General features: G+C 36.2%; 1 protein-coding gene across 2 annotated transcripts in view; it reads left to right on the forward strand.

The window, feature by feature from the left end:
- The window catches only part of MTHFD2L (methylenetetrahydrofolate dehydrogenase (NADP+ dependent) 2 like), a 149,847-nt gene that overhangs the window by 102,478 nt on the left and 30,374 nt on the right, over positions 1 to 16,995 (forward strand). For both annotated transcript variants that reach the window (XM_037829974.1, XM_037829973.1), the window contains one exon: positions 11,876 to 12,001. In XM_037829974.1, coding sequence (XP_037685902.1) covers positions 11,876 to 12,001 — 126 coding nt within the window. The remainder of the gene's footprint in view (positions 1 to 11,875; positions 12,002 to 16,995) is intronic.

Consider the following 16,995-nt stretch of genomic DNA (forward strand, 5'->3'; position numbering starts at 1 on the left):
GTATTTTCTGTGTTTCTGGCAATGTGCTAACCCTTTTATATACATTGTGTCATTTAATTCCATAGCCAGTCTGATGAAGTAGGTACTGTTGTTAGTATTAGTATTCAAGTAATGAAACTGAGACCTAGATAAATTCCTGTCCAAGTTACACAAGTTTTAAGTTGTAGAGCCTGAGATTTGTACCTGAGTCTAGATACCAGTCAAGGGATAGGGAGGCTAGACAACCACTTAGTATTTTGACATGGTTAATATTTTTGTCATGGATAATCTTAAAAATATAAATGTATAAAATAGTAATTTGCTACATCATACCATCTGCTAAGTATTGCACTAGATGTTTAATATTCTCCAAATACCTTGTGTGGTGGGGAAAGAAGAAATGCAGTTTGCCTAATATGCAGACATGGGGATTTCATTACTTTTTTTCCTTTTAACAGCAAAATCCTGCTTAATTGTTTTTTCAAATTACTTTAAACATGTTAGTTTAAAGTCAATTATTTATGCTTGAGAATATGGTATTTGTAAATCTGATGCAATTCTAAACATATTTTAGTTATTTGGTAATCCATTTTCCAGACCAATGTATCCCTGTACATCTGTTAAGCACCCCCCACCCCACCACCACCACCAATCTTGACTGACGATTTCATTAATATTTTGAGAAGTTAGAACTGGTGCAATCTCAATCTTCATCCATTTGTGCTCTCTTTCTGTCTTCTTTGAGGTTGCATGTCAGTATGAAGACATGGTCAGAGCATTTCTCATTATGTTTTTCAACTGGCATCCAGTGAGATATCTATCATCTCATCCAGACTTTGACCAATAGTCAATGCATGCACCACAAAGGTCCCCCATATTTCTGTTTATCTGGCCCTTTTGAGTCCAGTAGCTTTTTCCTCTGCTACTTTCATGTCACTCTTGGGTACACAGAAACTCGAAGTAAGTGTCTAAGGCATCTGCATAGGCCTTCCTTGTAGCCATTTAATTAATTTGTTATTCCACCATTTCAACCTCTACACAGGCAATGGAGATGAGATCCCTTTGGTTTTGGATATCACAAGCCAATACTGGGGCTTTTGCCAACTCTTCAAGACACAGCTCAGGGCACACTATCAACCTTTCCCTGGGAACCTCGTAAGCCTAAGCTCTCACCACTTCTCCAACTCTCTTGGCTTTTCCTATTCTCCCCTTCCGTTTTCTGGTTTGAGTCTCTTTTGTTCTTCTAAAGTCCTAAGCATTTGGAATCCAGAAGCCAAGGAGTAAGTCCTTTCTTCTTTTCTTTTTTCTCTGTATCACTTCTCTCAGTCAATGAGCACGGAATGGCTTAGCTGCTATTTGAATGCTTATAGGGGAATAGGGGAGGGTAAGGTCTAAGACCAGGCATACACACACAAAAAAACAAGAATTTTTAAAAATGGTTAGTGTATCCTAAATATATAAGGCCACATTTGTACTTAGACTTTCTAGCTACAAGAGCTACATCTTTCAAACAAAGGCATTGAATTCGCTGGTTTTCAAACTGGGGTTGGCATACCCCAAGAGGCATTTGGCTAGTTGCAGAACACCCCCAACCCCACTTATCTTTTTTTTTTAAATTCAGTTTTATTGAGATATATTCACATACCATATACAGTCATCTATGGTGTACAATCAGTTGTTCACAGTACCATCATATAGTTGTGCATTCATCACCCCAATCTATTTTTGAACATTTTCCTTACACCAGAAAGAATCAGAATCAGAATAAAAAATAAAAGTAAAAAAGAACACCCGAATCATCCCCCTCATCCTACCCTATTTTTCATTTCATTTTTGTCCCCATTTTTCTACTCATCTCCCACCTATCTTTTTAACTCGATTAGCTGTATTTGCTTTGATCATTTTTACATACTAAGCTTATTAAACATTTTTCCTTTAAATAAAGTTTTCTTTAAATAAAAATGTTCAAAACATTTTCCCTTCAACTCCAAGCCTCTATGTGTAACATGGCTGCTGGTAAAGGTAGACCCCTGCTTATTGCCTCTACTACCCCTGTCTCCAAATGCACCAGCTTCTGTTTGCAGGAAACAAGGTTTGGATGAAGGGAGGAAGAGAAGAGAAGCATGCCTCTTGCCCCCACAAGTCCCTTGAACTTTGTAGAGAAAGGGTTCAAGGCAGAAGTTGACAGAACTACTCAAGAGTAATCCTGTCTATTTCTGAGTAGAAAAGGAGTCCAGATCCCCAGATGATCAAGTGTGGCACAGACCAGGGTCCTACTGGCCCTCATCTCTGTCAGTAACCGAGCACTGCTTTTGAACCTAAGAATCAGTAGCATCCAGAGACTGTCCTTGGCATGGATGTTATTCTCATGACAGTCTCCATAGCCTCACAAACATCATATAGGGGCCAGAGTAGCCAGGGAAAAAGGAAAAGAACAGGATATGCTCTATGATTAGTGTCAGTGACTCACTGATTTGTGGAAGGCATTTCTTGAGGATTCTTAGAAATACCAGGAGGTCCCTTGAGGGAACCACTGAGGCACTCTTAATGTAGGCGCTATTTAGCTACGGTGTATTTTGCCATTATGTGATTATCTCCTAAGCAAATAATGATGAAGGAAGTTTCTCTAATCTAGAAAGAAACACACACATTTACACAAATTCCATTGTAATTACTCTTGTTATTTATGTAGGAGGACAACTTCCAGCTGAAGGAGTGATCCACTTGAATAAGCATTTCCATGGTATTACTTTTATAGTTGAACAAGAGCCCCAGTTTTGTTCTCAGCCTCACCTCTGACTCATCATTGTGAAACCAAGAAATCGTTTAGCCTCTCAGCACTGCAGAATTCCTCTTCTGTGAATGAGGATAATGGGTAAACCTTCTCTTGCTTCACTGAATTATTGTGAAGTTTAATTAGATAATGTTTGCACAGCCCTTTGAACTCTACTAATTAAAGTGATGTGTAAATACGGTGCTTCCTTTTATCAGGATACCTTTGACTGAGCCATTTCATGGAGACTTAGAGATGACTATGATAGGAGGACCCATAGAGAAGGGATTATTTTTTTTTTATTCATGTGAACTCAATTCTGAGATCATCAAATGAACTTACAAAAAGCCTGAGTTGGGGCTCTAGTTGGTGAGCATAAGGATACAGCCTCACATTTACTCAAGGGGTAATGGTTATACCTTCATATTATATTAGGGAAATCTTAACTTGTAGGGTATAGAATAGCGCCCCATGTATAGTAACAGTATACTTTTCAAAATGTTATCTGCGCTCAGTATATTTTGCTCAGACAACATTTGTGGTTCATTTCATATTTGTTATATAAGGAATCAGAACATAGCAGATTTGTAATCACTGAATAAGAAAAGCATAACAACTGAAGTAGTTCTGATTCTGTGTTGTCTACTTACCAATCACAGGGAATTCCACTCACATTAGGGATGTCTTAGATGAATCACAAATCTTATTAAGTTTTCTGATGAGAATATTTCACCCTGAAATAATTATCCCAATTGCTTTGAAATTCTTCAGTAACAGATTATTTTCTTCTGCCAGAAATAAATTCATTGATAGATGAATTGGCTTGTAGAAAACACACACACACACACACACACACACACACGCACACACACACACACAAATCTATCTCCATAAACCTGCTCAGGCTTTAGTGTATAATTATCTTTGAAAGCTGTAATTTTTATAATGATATTATCAGTATGTAACAATTCAATTCCAGATGTTACTAAATGACCCAGAATTTAGAATCGATATGCTTTACTGGAAACTTAGACAATTTATATAAAAGCTTTGAAAACTACTAAATGCCAAAGTGGGCATTTGTAACAGCAAATGTTTCTGTAAAATTTAACAGCTAGTTTATTGTACTTTTAGTGTTTTTTACTCCCAGTGTCCTTTAGGAATGAATCTGCTGATGGACCAGCATAACTATAGAAGTATTTTGAACTGTTAGAAAATTCAAATTCAGAGTCTGATTCATGTCTTCTGAAATATATGCTCTGCCTCCAAATCCTCATTTGCATGGATGAGTAGAATTACAGGGAAATTTAAAATACTTGAGGTCTTGGTTGAAGACTTGTATAAAGTATGAGGTGCCTTAGTAAACACTTACAGCATAACTTCCCAGTCCATTGTTAATATTTCCATAAGGGACATAAATATTGGTTATTTTTATGTAAAGGGACACTCAAGAAAACAGAATACAAATATAAAACTATAAAATATGTAGCCACAGCAGGCATCAAACAAAATAGAATTTGAGATTTATACTACAGGGAAGTAGAAAATAAATATTCCATCTATAGCCCTAAGGCCCTGGATGAATCTAAAACCTCACCCACTGGGAATTTTGACTGGGAGGATGGATGTTACAATAACTGGTCAGTTGTCTATTATGTTTCTGACTATTACATTTAGTCTGTATTCAGCTTCTGATTTAAGAATTGTGCAATTTTAGATAGAAGTTCAAATGGGTCAATCTGAACATTGAAGAGTTCAACCGCAGTAATTCTGTCTCTATCAGTAGAAGATATGCGCACAAGAACTCTGGCATCTCTTTGAGATCTTCAGTTTGAGCTTGATTTAGACACCAGTGTTTATGTCAATATCCAAAGTAGCTATGACTTTATTATGAAGAACGGAGTCCTCTGGAATTTTAAGAAAGAGATCATCAGGGAATCATTTGATCTGGGAATTCTATTTGGACAGTACATCCCTCCTGTTTAATTTAGCAGGTGGGGTATCACAGAGGAGAGAAGAGTGTACCTCAGTTATGGGCCAAGGCATAGAGTATTCCTGAAGAATATTAGAGATACCCACGACTTGAGTAGCTTGTTTACTCCAAGGGAGATGTTGAATAAGAGTGGTAGGACTTGAGGTTAACAACAAGTGCCTATATTAATAAAAAACTTGCAAGATCATTGTTTAATATTATGAGAAATTTTTCCTTGTGAATTTAAGGGTAAAATGAGAAATTAGGCACTGGATTCCTCTTCAAAGCACCTTCAGAATTTTCTTTTAGTTTTTTGTCAGTGTTCTTTCTGTTTACAGTATACACAGGTATCTTCATCAAGAGACTCCTTCATATTTAAAGATTTGGGTATGGACATCTAGTTGTTTTATTCTGAGTATTAGTCTGGTTTTGTTTTAAGGCTCATGTTTCATGTTGTAGTTTTTCTTGCATATTAAATTCTGTCTCTCTGGCTTACAGTCATTCACACAACATGAGCAGAGGGCTGCAGTCACATCTACATGAGAATCTACTTCTGAATGTTGTCTAAAGGTATATAGAGTCTATTCCTGAATCTCCAGTGGATTTATTTATCCTTTCTTTGCTAATAGGACTGAACCACAGTCCAATTTATGATCACAGGAAAGATTTTGATGAGAGCCTTCAAAAGACTTTGTACAACATCTGCAGTTTGCTAAATCCCTCTGGTTTCTTATGCAATATGGGGCCTTCTAGTTCTGCCTTTCTACCCAGAGTTTTTTGCATCTGAATATATGAACTAATTGCTTTTACATTCTTAAAACAATTCTTAATTCCTCTGCAAATTATATATTGTGTAAGTATTGAAAAATCTTTGATAATGGTTTTCAGCTCATTGAGACTAGGTTTTATCATCAATAAATGCCTTTCGCTGTTCTGAGAGAGATTTAATTTTATGAGCTAATTGTGCTTTGGGAGTTTCTGACCTGCCAAGGGGGAAGCGGAACTGGTCAGAGGAAAATGGAGAATCAGGATGAGGGAAGACGAATAATTTGATAAGGCCCATTAGATTCATGTTATGATTTGGAGGAATCTAAATGAAAGATCATTTTGTTTTTCACTTTTTAATTTTTGCCTTGGTCAAAGAATCTCTTAAGGGAACAGTTTTAGAATCTGAATAATTTTTGGATGCTTCCTCATACCAATTGAAAAATACAGATCATTGGATGTTTGAATTTTATTACTTTTTTCCTCTAAGGCACCTCTCAAATGAGCACTTTAGTTCATATCAAAATTTCCTCAAAATGGCTCCTGTAATTTTAAATTATCCTTGGTGAAAGTATGCAATTTAGAAAGGTAAGTACAAAAGTTTGCATTAAGGTGTAAATACATGTAAGAAACAGGAGTCTTTCCACCAGGGGAGGAGTGGGTTGAAGGAGAATCTTGGTGAAAGTATTGCTTGTGCCCCTTGCTCTCAGCCCTGCCAGCCTAATGGTGGAGCCATTTCCAACTGCAATCTGACTAATCTGTGATTCCTTGCAGACAGAAAGTTTTCGAGAGATTTCACAGACAAAACCAGATAAAACTGAGGAAAGTTCTCAAAGGTTTTGAGAAGTAACTCAAGGCCAAGTTTTACCTAAGGATTATACAATATTCAGAGGAAATCTTCTGAACTTCTCAGTGCTCAGGGCCATCTTGAGGAATGGATTTATCAGTCTTTCCTCCATCCTCTTTCTGTGAATTTTCTTTTTATAGAAGTACAACAACAACAAATGACAGGACAGAAAGAAATAGTGTAGAAAGTATTAAGACTGACAGCCATCATGGATAAAAGCTTTAAATCTGATTAATCAAAGAATTCCTAAAAAGTGTTCCTTTATTTCTAGAAGACAAAATAAAGTCAGCATTTGAAGATAGTCATTAAAAGAAATAAGAGCTCAGACTCATGCAAAAATTTACCTTATCGTCATGATCAGAGAGACCAACCCCCTACCTCCACCCCAACAGGAGGCTCAGGGGACCACAGAGGTTCAGTGGTTTCTGAGTTGCAATCTTGGGTACTGGCCAAAAAAAGGTCTTGATTATATCTTCATGAACTGTCAAGATTGTCAAATGATGGATCCCACAAAACATCCAAATAACCTATTGATAAATAAATCTGAATTTATGGTTATCGCAGCATGGGTGAGCACTACCTTGAGTAGGGGCAGTGTACTGGAGGCAGCTCTATCAGCTTGCAAGGGTTGATTCTTCACAACTCTTCCCAAGTCCATGTTCAGTGATGTCATGTTGGCAGCTTGAAGACAGCCACAGTGGGAGTATTTACACCACAGAAATTGGAAGATGCTACAAATCAGGGATTTTTTTTTCTTCCCAGAAATTCAGCTTACCTTGCCAGCATCTGGAGATGTGGGGACAAAATTGGGAAATTTATGAGATGTTGGGGTTTGTTTTAAGACAAGTCTTTTAATAAGAGGCTTGATAAGATTGGTTAAAGATCACGATATAAAGGATTAGGACTGGTAGACACAGCAGGCAGAGAATTTTGACACAAGAGTTTCTACGAGTCTTGAAGAATACTGAAAAGTCAGTTTGATATTTATTAAAAGGAGTTTTTCAGTAAGTTCCTGAGGCAATAAAATTGTTTGCAACTTTTATCTTTCTGGGCAGCAGTTTCCTGGATTATATGGTCATATCGATGAAGACAGAATAGTTAAGCCATCTTAATTTAGAGAGTAAACTATGTGGGTGTGGATGGTTTCAGTTCTTACATTTAATGCTTGAGCCTTAATATTGTATAAAATTTAAGTGTTGACTTCCATAGAACCACCACAGCAAAAAGAAGTAAAGTTCGTGGGAAATTTCTGTTCAAAATCAAAGTACATTTTCAATTTTAACAAAAAGCAAAAAATATATATATGTTTATAATTATATATATTTAATTGGATATGTCTTTTCTTTACTAAATGTTTACATAGAGTTTAATATTATTTCACTTTTATCAAGTAGTAAGAATTTAAGTATATTGCATATATATACTTGGGGAATGAAACAGACCATGTCTAACAGATTTCTTTTAAGTAACTTTAAAAAATATAATTTTTGAACAACTTTGTACTTCTGACTATTTATCTCTGCAAGTCAACAATGTAAGGGGGCTACTTAAAGTATTTAAAATACCCGAAATAGAGATTTTGTATGTCCATTTGTTATAATTTCAACAAGTACAGTTTATATTATTTTATTCTTTTCTTATATAGAATAATAGGGTCAGAAGTCTGCAAGGGTTCAAAAATGAATTCATTAGGAGAAAACATAAAAAATATTTTAAAATTTAAAAGGGAAACTGAATGTTTAAATCATAGATTTGGAAGGCTTCATTAACCTTCCCAATTCAAACTCTCGTTTATCCTATTATGAATATTTCTAATTTAGTGCAAGCACAATGTAAAGTTTCTCTTTAAATAATATTTATTATTCTTAGAATCTTCATGTTGAGCTAAAATCTATTCCCTTCCTTTGTTCCATCATTCATTAGTTCTGCCCACTAAAATGTAATAAAGGAAATCTGCTCCTTAATCAGTTTAACATATTGAAAACATGCCAAAATTATTAGATTTTTCTTTTGTTTTATTTTTTTTCTGAGATTGGCAGCTTGAGTTTATTCAACCATCCCCCTAATAAGAGGTATTCAAAACATGACCAGTGGACTGGTGCTGGTCCATGAACTGTTTTTTACCCTTTACAAGCTCTTAAGCCAGAATATAAATCAACATATGCTTCCCTTATTGAGAAAAGTATTATGAAAGAATAAAAAAGCCAGCTGAATTCAACAGCGTGCATTGTGATGTACTTGATTACATTGTGGCACAGCTCTTTTATCTTGTAAGCAGTTTGATGTACTGCTCCATTGACATGATGTCTAGACCCATTCTAATCATTCTTCTCTAGACTAGCCTCTGGAATACAACCAGCTTTTCCAGAGTGAGTCTGATAAAAAATATAGCAGAAAATGTTACATTCTTGCATAGCCTAATATAGCTCTTGAGGCTGACTTTACTAATAAAGAATTTTTAATCAAGTACCACACCTGGTCACTGGATTATACATTTATCCCCTTTCAAATCTCTACTGCTGCTTGTAGTCCATCATTCCCAGTGCCAATCATTAGCTATCTTATCCCACTTAGTGTCATTTGCAAGTATGGCCTGTGTAGTTATTGTGCATTAAAAAACACCCCAAAACTCAGTGGCTTTAAACAATCACCTTTTTAAAAAATAATTTCTCATGACTCTATGGGTTAGTTGGTCTGTTGTCTGCTGATCTTGACTGGGCTGCCATCAAGAATCTGCCAACAGCTGGTGGGTTAGCTAGAGGCTGACTGATGTAGGGTGTCCTTAGCTGAGAAAAGCTAGTTCTCCTCCACAGGATTCGCATCTGATAGGATAGCTTGAGTTTGTTCTCATAGTTGTGACAGGTTCCCAGAGAGAAAGGAGGAACACAAGAGCTCTGTAAGGGCCAGCCCCACCCCTAGCAGAGAGTAGGGCAAAGGAAGGTAGAAAACGGATCTGGGGGAGGGCAAAGATCAAATAACCAGCACAATGCCAATGAGTGCTTCCAAGTTGTTTATTAAAATTTTGAAAATGACATGGACAAATACTTCTCATAGAAGACCACTATAGACCTTCTTACAGATGCACTGGTTAACAATAAGTGCATTCATCCAAACCACATTTTGCCATCATGTTAATGAGGGTTCAGTGAAAAATTTTATCAAATTTGATGCTGCAGTAAGGAAATTATCTACAGATTTTAGTGTATAAATGATAATCATTGCATTATTTATAATAGCAAAATGTTGGAAACAGTGCAGGAATGAATAACTTATGGCACACCCATATAATAAATAATATATAGTTTTCAATTTTAAAATAATGATATCAGAAAATTATCACAATTTAATTTTAATGACAGGTGGTAGGATACGGAGTGAAACACAATATAAACTAAATTATAGATACCATGCATTTATATCTAACAAATATTTTGAATGTCTAGAAGGAAGAATAAAATCACTAATACTTGTTATCTTTGGGTGGTGAGATTATGGTGATTTTTATTTCATCTTAAGTTTTTAGATATTTTCCAGATTGTCTATATTTGGCACATATAATGTCATCTTCAGAAAAAAAAACATGCATTTAAAAATTTTTCCCATTTTGTAATTTTCTTGAGAATCAAAATCAAGTCCACATTTCCCTCTATCTTGAGAATTCTGGCATTTGTCCTTTGCTAGTCTGATATTCTTTGAGAAACTATACTGAACATCAGAGGATGATTGGATCTTTTTCCTATTAGCCTAGTAGCTGTATATTAATAACTATTCCATCAACATTTTCATCTTAAAAGTATTTCTTGCAGCTATAATCAACATATGTTTGGATTCTAAGAAGAAACAGGATTCTATTAATATCTTTAGAGCAATACTCAATATCTATACTAGAACTGATAAAGATGAAGTTCTATGTCACAGGAGAGAAAAGCAAGGGAAAAAATACATCTCATACCCTGATGCCTCTTTGTTTATATAACTATATGACTAAGGAACCCATAAGATAACTATAGCTATTTTGGCACTGATCATTTCCTTATGGCCTTGAAACTCTAACTAGCAGTAAAAAATGATAAAGGTGGCCTTTAAGCCATTTGGAGTGCTTGTATGGATAGTTCAAATAGAGCACAACAGGTAGTCCTTTTCCTGCAAAGAATGTACAGTATGAAAGTAAGACCTACCAGATAGCTGTCCACCAAAGGCATGGTAGAGTAAATACGCCCACACATTCTTTGATTCTCCTCCCACTGAGAAGTGGGTTCTCTGTCCCCTACTCTTGAATCTGGGTGAACTCTTTCACTGCTTGAGCAATAGAATATGACAGAAGTGACACCATGCCAGTTTCTAGGCCCCAGCCTGAAGACACTAGCGGCTTCTGTTTCCTGTCTCTTGGAACACTCAGTCTTGGAAGCTAGCTGCCGGGCTGTGAGAAGCCCAAGTCCCACATGGAAAGGCCATACATATGTGCCCCAGTTGATGGTCCTAGCTGAACTTCCAGTCAACCACCAGCATCTACTACCACACACGTCAGTAAACCATCTTGGACGTCTGACTTAGTTTTGTCTTTGGGTGGCTTCAGCCTCAGCTGCTATCTGACTCCAACTACATGAAAGACCCCAAGCAAGATCCATCCAGTTGAGCCCACTAAACCCTCAAAACTTTGAAACATAATAATAAGTTGTTGTTTTAAGCCACTAAGTTTGGGGATAGTTTGTGCAGAATTAATAAAACACTGGAACATTAGCCATTGTTAGCTGGTCTTTTGTTCTTGAAACAGAATTTGAAAGAACTTAAAGGAAACATACGTTACAAAAGAATCTCTGAAGAGCTATCTTTCAAACTGGAAGGGAGCGGTAATGAGGAGAGCATCCTATACCTTATTCCTTTCCAATTCATATACAAGCAAAATGAATCAAAGAAACCAAGAAAAAATATAAAGAAATCTTGAGGAAGCAGTTCATGTGTGGAGTTGATTAGTCACTATGTATAAGGCACTTTTATGATTTCCATTATATTATCATTATTTTTCTCCTTCCTCCCTTCTTTCCTCCCATCTTCCCTCCCTCCCTTCCTTGCTTTTTACCTCCTCCCCTTCCTTCCTTTCTCCCTCCCTTCCTCTTTCCCTCTCTCCCTCTGTCTGCCTCAATTTTCAAGTTGCTTTCACTCCACTCCTTTGTATTCCACCTCAGTAGACACCTATTTCATGTTCACCATCTCCCCTTGAATACATGAGATTCCAAAGGATGCTGCTCAAGGAGGTTTCTGTATGGAGAAGTCAAGTAAGCAGTTTCTAAGGTGAGAGGGTAACTTCTATTGTGATGTCATTCACAGAATCCCTCACATGCTACTCTAATAGTCTTCATTCTTCTGCTTGATTAGAAATTAACAAAGTGCAGTTGGCTTCATCATTAGGAACAGTTTATTCTGTATATTTTAAAAACCATCACAAGAAACACATTAGATGTATAATTATAAACCTTGGTTAAAATCAAGGTCAAAGCTTAAAGTATTAGAGAATTTTACAACTCTGTTTTGCTTTCAGGTATTCCAAAGTTGATCACATCTGATATGGTTAAAGAAGGTGTGGCTGTAATTGATGTTGGTATCAACTACATCCAAGACCCAGTGACAGGAAAGACAAGATTAGTTGGAGATGTGGACTTTGAAGGTAATAAACAAATCAGTTTTGATCAGTGAAGGAAAAAAAATCTATTTTTTGATAGTAGAAAGAGAAACTTCCTATTTGATGTGGTCATTATTAAGTTAGTACTCATCAAGTCTTTCCTCTGACAGAAAAGTTTAATCAAACTTACATATTTCCTTCCTTTCTTCCTGCCTCTGTCCCTCCCTCTCTCCTTTCTGGAAAGGGAAATGTAACTGTGTCATTAAAATATGGTTTTATTAATATCAAATTCCTTGTAGTGAAATATTTTAGTAAAGGAATCTAGCTGGCTTTTTATAGACTCAGGCATTATTTTGTTTTTTTGGAATGTTCTCTTACTCTACACTTAGTCTCCATAAAATCTTTCACTCTTGGAGCTAGTTAGGATGTTTGATAACCCTAATTGTATTTCACACCTAGACAGTTATCTGGATGTTGATGTTATATACTTGTGCTTTAAAGAGGATTGCAAAGAGGAGCCAGGCTAAACTTTCTTTGGCAAATGAAGGAGATAAGGAAGCCAATGTGTAGTAGTAAAAAAGTCGATTCCAATTCAGTTCCTTCTCTCTACAGATGAGGAAGTGGAGTCCCAAGAGAGAAATATTTCTAGAAGCTAACTTCTAATTCAATTTTACTTTCAATACCTCTGTCAGATGCTTTACCTGCATTTCAGGTTTTCAGTACAGTCTGAAGATTATGGATGTCTATGAAGATATGAAAATTAGTTAATTAAATGGGGGACATTTTCATATTAGCAATAATTTAAGTATTAGAGTTATTGTTCTGGCCAAAAAAAGATGGGGCTGTGTCAAGAACTTCATTTGTTATAGGTTATGTCCTTAAAGACAGCATGATGGGGATAGATGAGATATTCTAATTCAAATTTTAAATTTTCACTTTGAACCAAGTCATCAGCTTATAGTCTACCAGAATCCTAGCATAGGATTCTAACAGAATCCTATTGAACATGCTGCAAGCATGCTATATGTAAGTAACTCAGTAAAACTGAAGATTCAGGAAGTCAGAAGTATCCTAGGGTATCGGCCTCATGTATATGTAATACTACTGTACATCAGGGTGAGCAATCTGAGCGTGATGCTAAAGAGAGAAATAACAATACAAAAAATCTGAGGACTGCAAAAAATACATTCTCTCCCTCTTCCTCCACTTCCCCACCTCACACATGCACGCACACATGCATATTCCTCAAGGTGATGTGTGTTTTTATGTGTATACATCAGTTTGTGGATTCATTGTTCCATCATCCCTTATCAATACTGAGGCAATCACATACTGCCTTTTCCTTCCAACGTAGATTACTGAGAACTGCAGATTCACGTTTTATGACTGTTTCGAGGTCAATGCCACCTTTGTTTGATGTCTTTAGCAGTAGAGGGAAGAAGAGTATAAAGGAAGGTCTATTCTGTATTTGGCCCAGAATTTGCTAAATCTAGAGAGGCGGTCCATGGACCCTGTGTCTTCCATGAATTTTTTTCATCCATTCATTCAGTAAATATATATTGAGGGTATACAGACACTAAGAATTGTGATAAAAGCAAAGTACAGATGTACCTTATCAGAGTACATACTACTGCCCACCTAGGCACTAATTATTTCCCATTTATGGAACTGCTAGTCAGGCACAAGGGTCTCCCCTAGTAAATGTTTTTCTTTCTGTGTATGTTTGTTGTGTGTACATGCTGAACTCCTTAGGAAATGACCTTGTTTCCTTACTTCACTTTGTTCAACCACTAAAGTCAGACATCAATAATTGCACTGTCATTTTGTTTCTTGATAACATTATAGCTACCATATGTTTGTTACAATATCACCACACACTATCAACCCAGATGGTTTAACATAATCGGCTTAAGATTAGAAAAGCAGGGAAGGATGTTTGCAGTCTGCAACTTTGTTCTTTTGGGACCAGCTTACCCAACAGTTCATCACATTTTGACTTTTCTCTCATCTGATATTTCAGTTTATTCCCAATCATTTTCATGCTTTCTTATTTTTAATTAAGAATGTTTTGTTCATGAGGATATTCTGAAAACATTAAAAAATGAACATTTTGGGGTGGGTGCATATGTTTAGTGTCACACATGAGTATGCACTTCAGGTTATATAGCAGTCAACATGAAAATATCTCTGCAATCAAATTTTATTTATGCATATCTAAGCATATAGTAAAATAAGCAAGGGAAATGGCAAAGAGAAACAGAAAGATATAAGATGGACAGGGCTGGGAGACCGAAGTTCTATTAGACCTAGCATGGTCACCCAAAACAACCTCCTTGGTCATCAGTGGTGTCACCAGTTAAATGACAGGGGTGATATCAAAGGCCTGTTTCAGTGCTAACACTTTCTACATCCTGGACATTCAGCTGAGTGCTACCAAATGATCATGTAAAAACATAGAATTGTTTGGAAGGAAGGTCAGGTTTTTCCCATCCCATCATAAAATATGCCCGTATGTTTGCTAACATTACCCTTGCTAACCTGCTGAATCACCGAGCCAGGGCACTAAGGAAGAACTGGACTTGGTAAGGAAGGCCTTGCCAGTGAGGCCATGACTCAGCCACCCATAGAACAGGCAAGTGATGGGTTCTGACATGTTGCCTGTCAGGTTGTTCATCAAGACTTAACCTGAGGTGAAGGATGATCACCCAGTTGAGAGGGAGGATCTTTAACTTGGGTTATGCCACAAAGCTTAAAGGGAGTTAATTGCCACAGGGAGAGTGTGGCTGCTCTGTGAGTATCGGTGAAAGTTTCACTGTAAATATAGCCAAGATAAGCAAAAAAGATATAGGTAAAATCAAACATTGAAGTAAATTGTCTTTGCAAAAATCTTTGATTCATTGATAAAGGAAACAGAGTGCCTCTTTAAAGTAGATTACCCTGATGGGGATGATACTTAAAGAATAACTTCATCAATATCCCCATTTTGGGAATGTTGGAGGTCTTTAGATGATTGAAAATTTAATAATTAGTAAAACCAAGAGTCATTTTATCTATTTTATTTATAGGAAATTACCAATGCATATTTGAATACTTCATTATTAGATGTTGTGACCTCAATTTTGAATCACGCTTGTCTCTCAGGAGAGTGATATTTTATACCAGATGCAGGATAGAGGTTGCATCATCATTTGTTATAGATCTTGACAAAAAGAAGGCATAAAAGCACCCTAAATGTTTCCTTTCAAATTTAATATTAGGTTTTGGTTTAAATATAATTTCCTCCAGAGCATGCTTCCTTTATCTACTGTGGTTTCCTGATCTCCTCTTTCTCTGCACCTTTCTCTCCTTCCTTCTTTCTTCTTTATCCCCCTCCTGGCCCCAGAAGAGCTAACAGTGTTGTATCGTGTTCAGGAAAGAGAGAGGCACAGAGACAGGCAATTCTTGTCCTCTCTACACCATTCCTCCAGCCATTCTCTGCCACCTCCATCACAAAACCGCCGATACTCTTAGAGAGGTCACAGGCAAGTCTAGTAGTACAATACAGTGAGATGTAAGGAAGGTATGAGAGGCTTTCTCACATGTGTACCTTCTCTTCTCAGGTTGTTTGAAGTTGTTCTTCATTTACTAATAATAGTAACTAGTATTTGAGAAGTGCTTACAGTGTGCCAGATACTATTCTTAGTGCTTTATATATATTATTCACTAAATTCTTATAATAACACTGTAAAAGAAGTATTTTAATGATGCCCATTTTACAGAGGAGCATGGAGCCTGAGGAACATACCTGAGATCACACAGTAACCATGAAAAGTGGGGGCATAGCTTGGCCCTTGTATCTTCTACCCTATATTGTCTCTACTGTGCTGTACTTAATTCCACAGTTGAGTTACTAACATGATCCCCCAACAATGTGGTTCAAATTTCAGTTACCTTAATATATTAACTGTGCATAATTACATAAAATAAAAACTACTCTTCTAGCTTTCCATTCCACAAATCACGATGCAAATAACAGATGTTCCTCATGATCGGTGACCAATCACATCTCTTCTTTCAGTCTGCTCCTGATTGGCAACTTCATATCTCTTTTTCAGTTCAGACAGCAAAGTATGTTGTTTTGTTGCCTCCTTGTCACTCAGTGATAAACCACATGACATTTTATAAAAATGGATAATTGAAAGAGAAAATTGCCAATAAAGATGAGAGTACAGCAAAGAAATGAAAAATGATAATGCTGGAAGTGAAATTTGAATTGAATGTAAATAGAATTGTAGAAGATATAGCTGACCAGGGACTGCTGACACTGCTACCATCCAAGAGATCTAGGTATCGCAGCCAGAGGAACTTACTGAAGGCAAACCTATTAACATAAATTAAGAAATGGATTGATAGGAAAGGAATGGAGATATCCCAGTGGAAATGACAATGGTAAAAAAAAAAAAGAAAACAAAAAAATCACTTCACCTTAAAATAACTCTCAGAGATATTTCGTGCCATTTAAAGCACAAAGAATAAAATATAGAAGCTTATCCAGATGTAGAAAGGAATCTAACAATCTTCCAAGGCATAGAAAAGATGCTTTCCCCATATCATAAGTTTTATGACTAGAGGAAGAAAGTAAGCACTGTTCAAACTACTCTTGGTAAGTTTTTTCCAGAAATAAAAAACAAGAACAAACAAACAAAAAAATGCTTTAATTTTTAATGTTGTAAATTACAGTATACTAAATAAATATTTCCTATTTTTGTTTCTTTATACACTTGTGCATATCACAAGAGAGTTTTTAATGTTTTGACAGAATTTTTAAATTCACAGAACAAACATAATTTTTTGCAGTGATTATTAAGATTGCTTTGTACTGTTTTAGTTAGCACAACCATTTTTATGGTTTTGCTTTACTGTGAAAAATGAGGACTATCTGTATTTATCTCATGTCTAATAAAATTCATGATATTAGTGGTCATATAGTTCAAACTCATATCCAATGCCATAACCACCTCTACTATATGATTATTCAATTGTGTTTGATTACAATTCCC

The sequence above is a fragment of the Choloepus didactylus genome, chromosome 3, assembly GCF_015220235.1.
Source record: "Choloepus didactylus isolate mChoDid1 chromosome 3, mChoDid1.pri, whole genome shotgun sequence".
Taxonomy (NCBI): domain Eukaryota; kingdom Metazoa; phylum Chordata; class Mammalia; order Pilosa; family Megalonychidae; genus Choloepus; species Choloepus didactylus.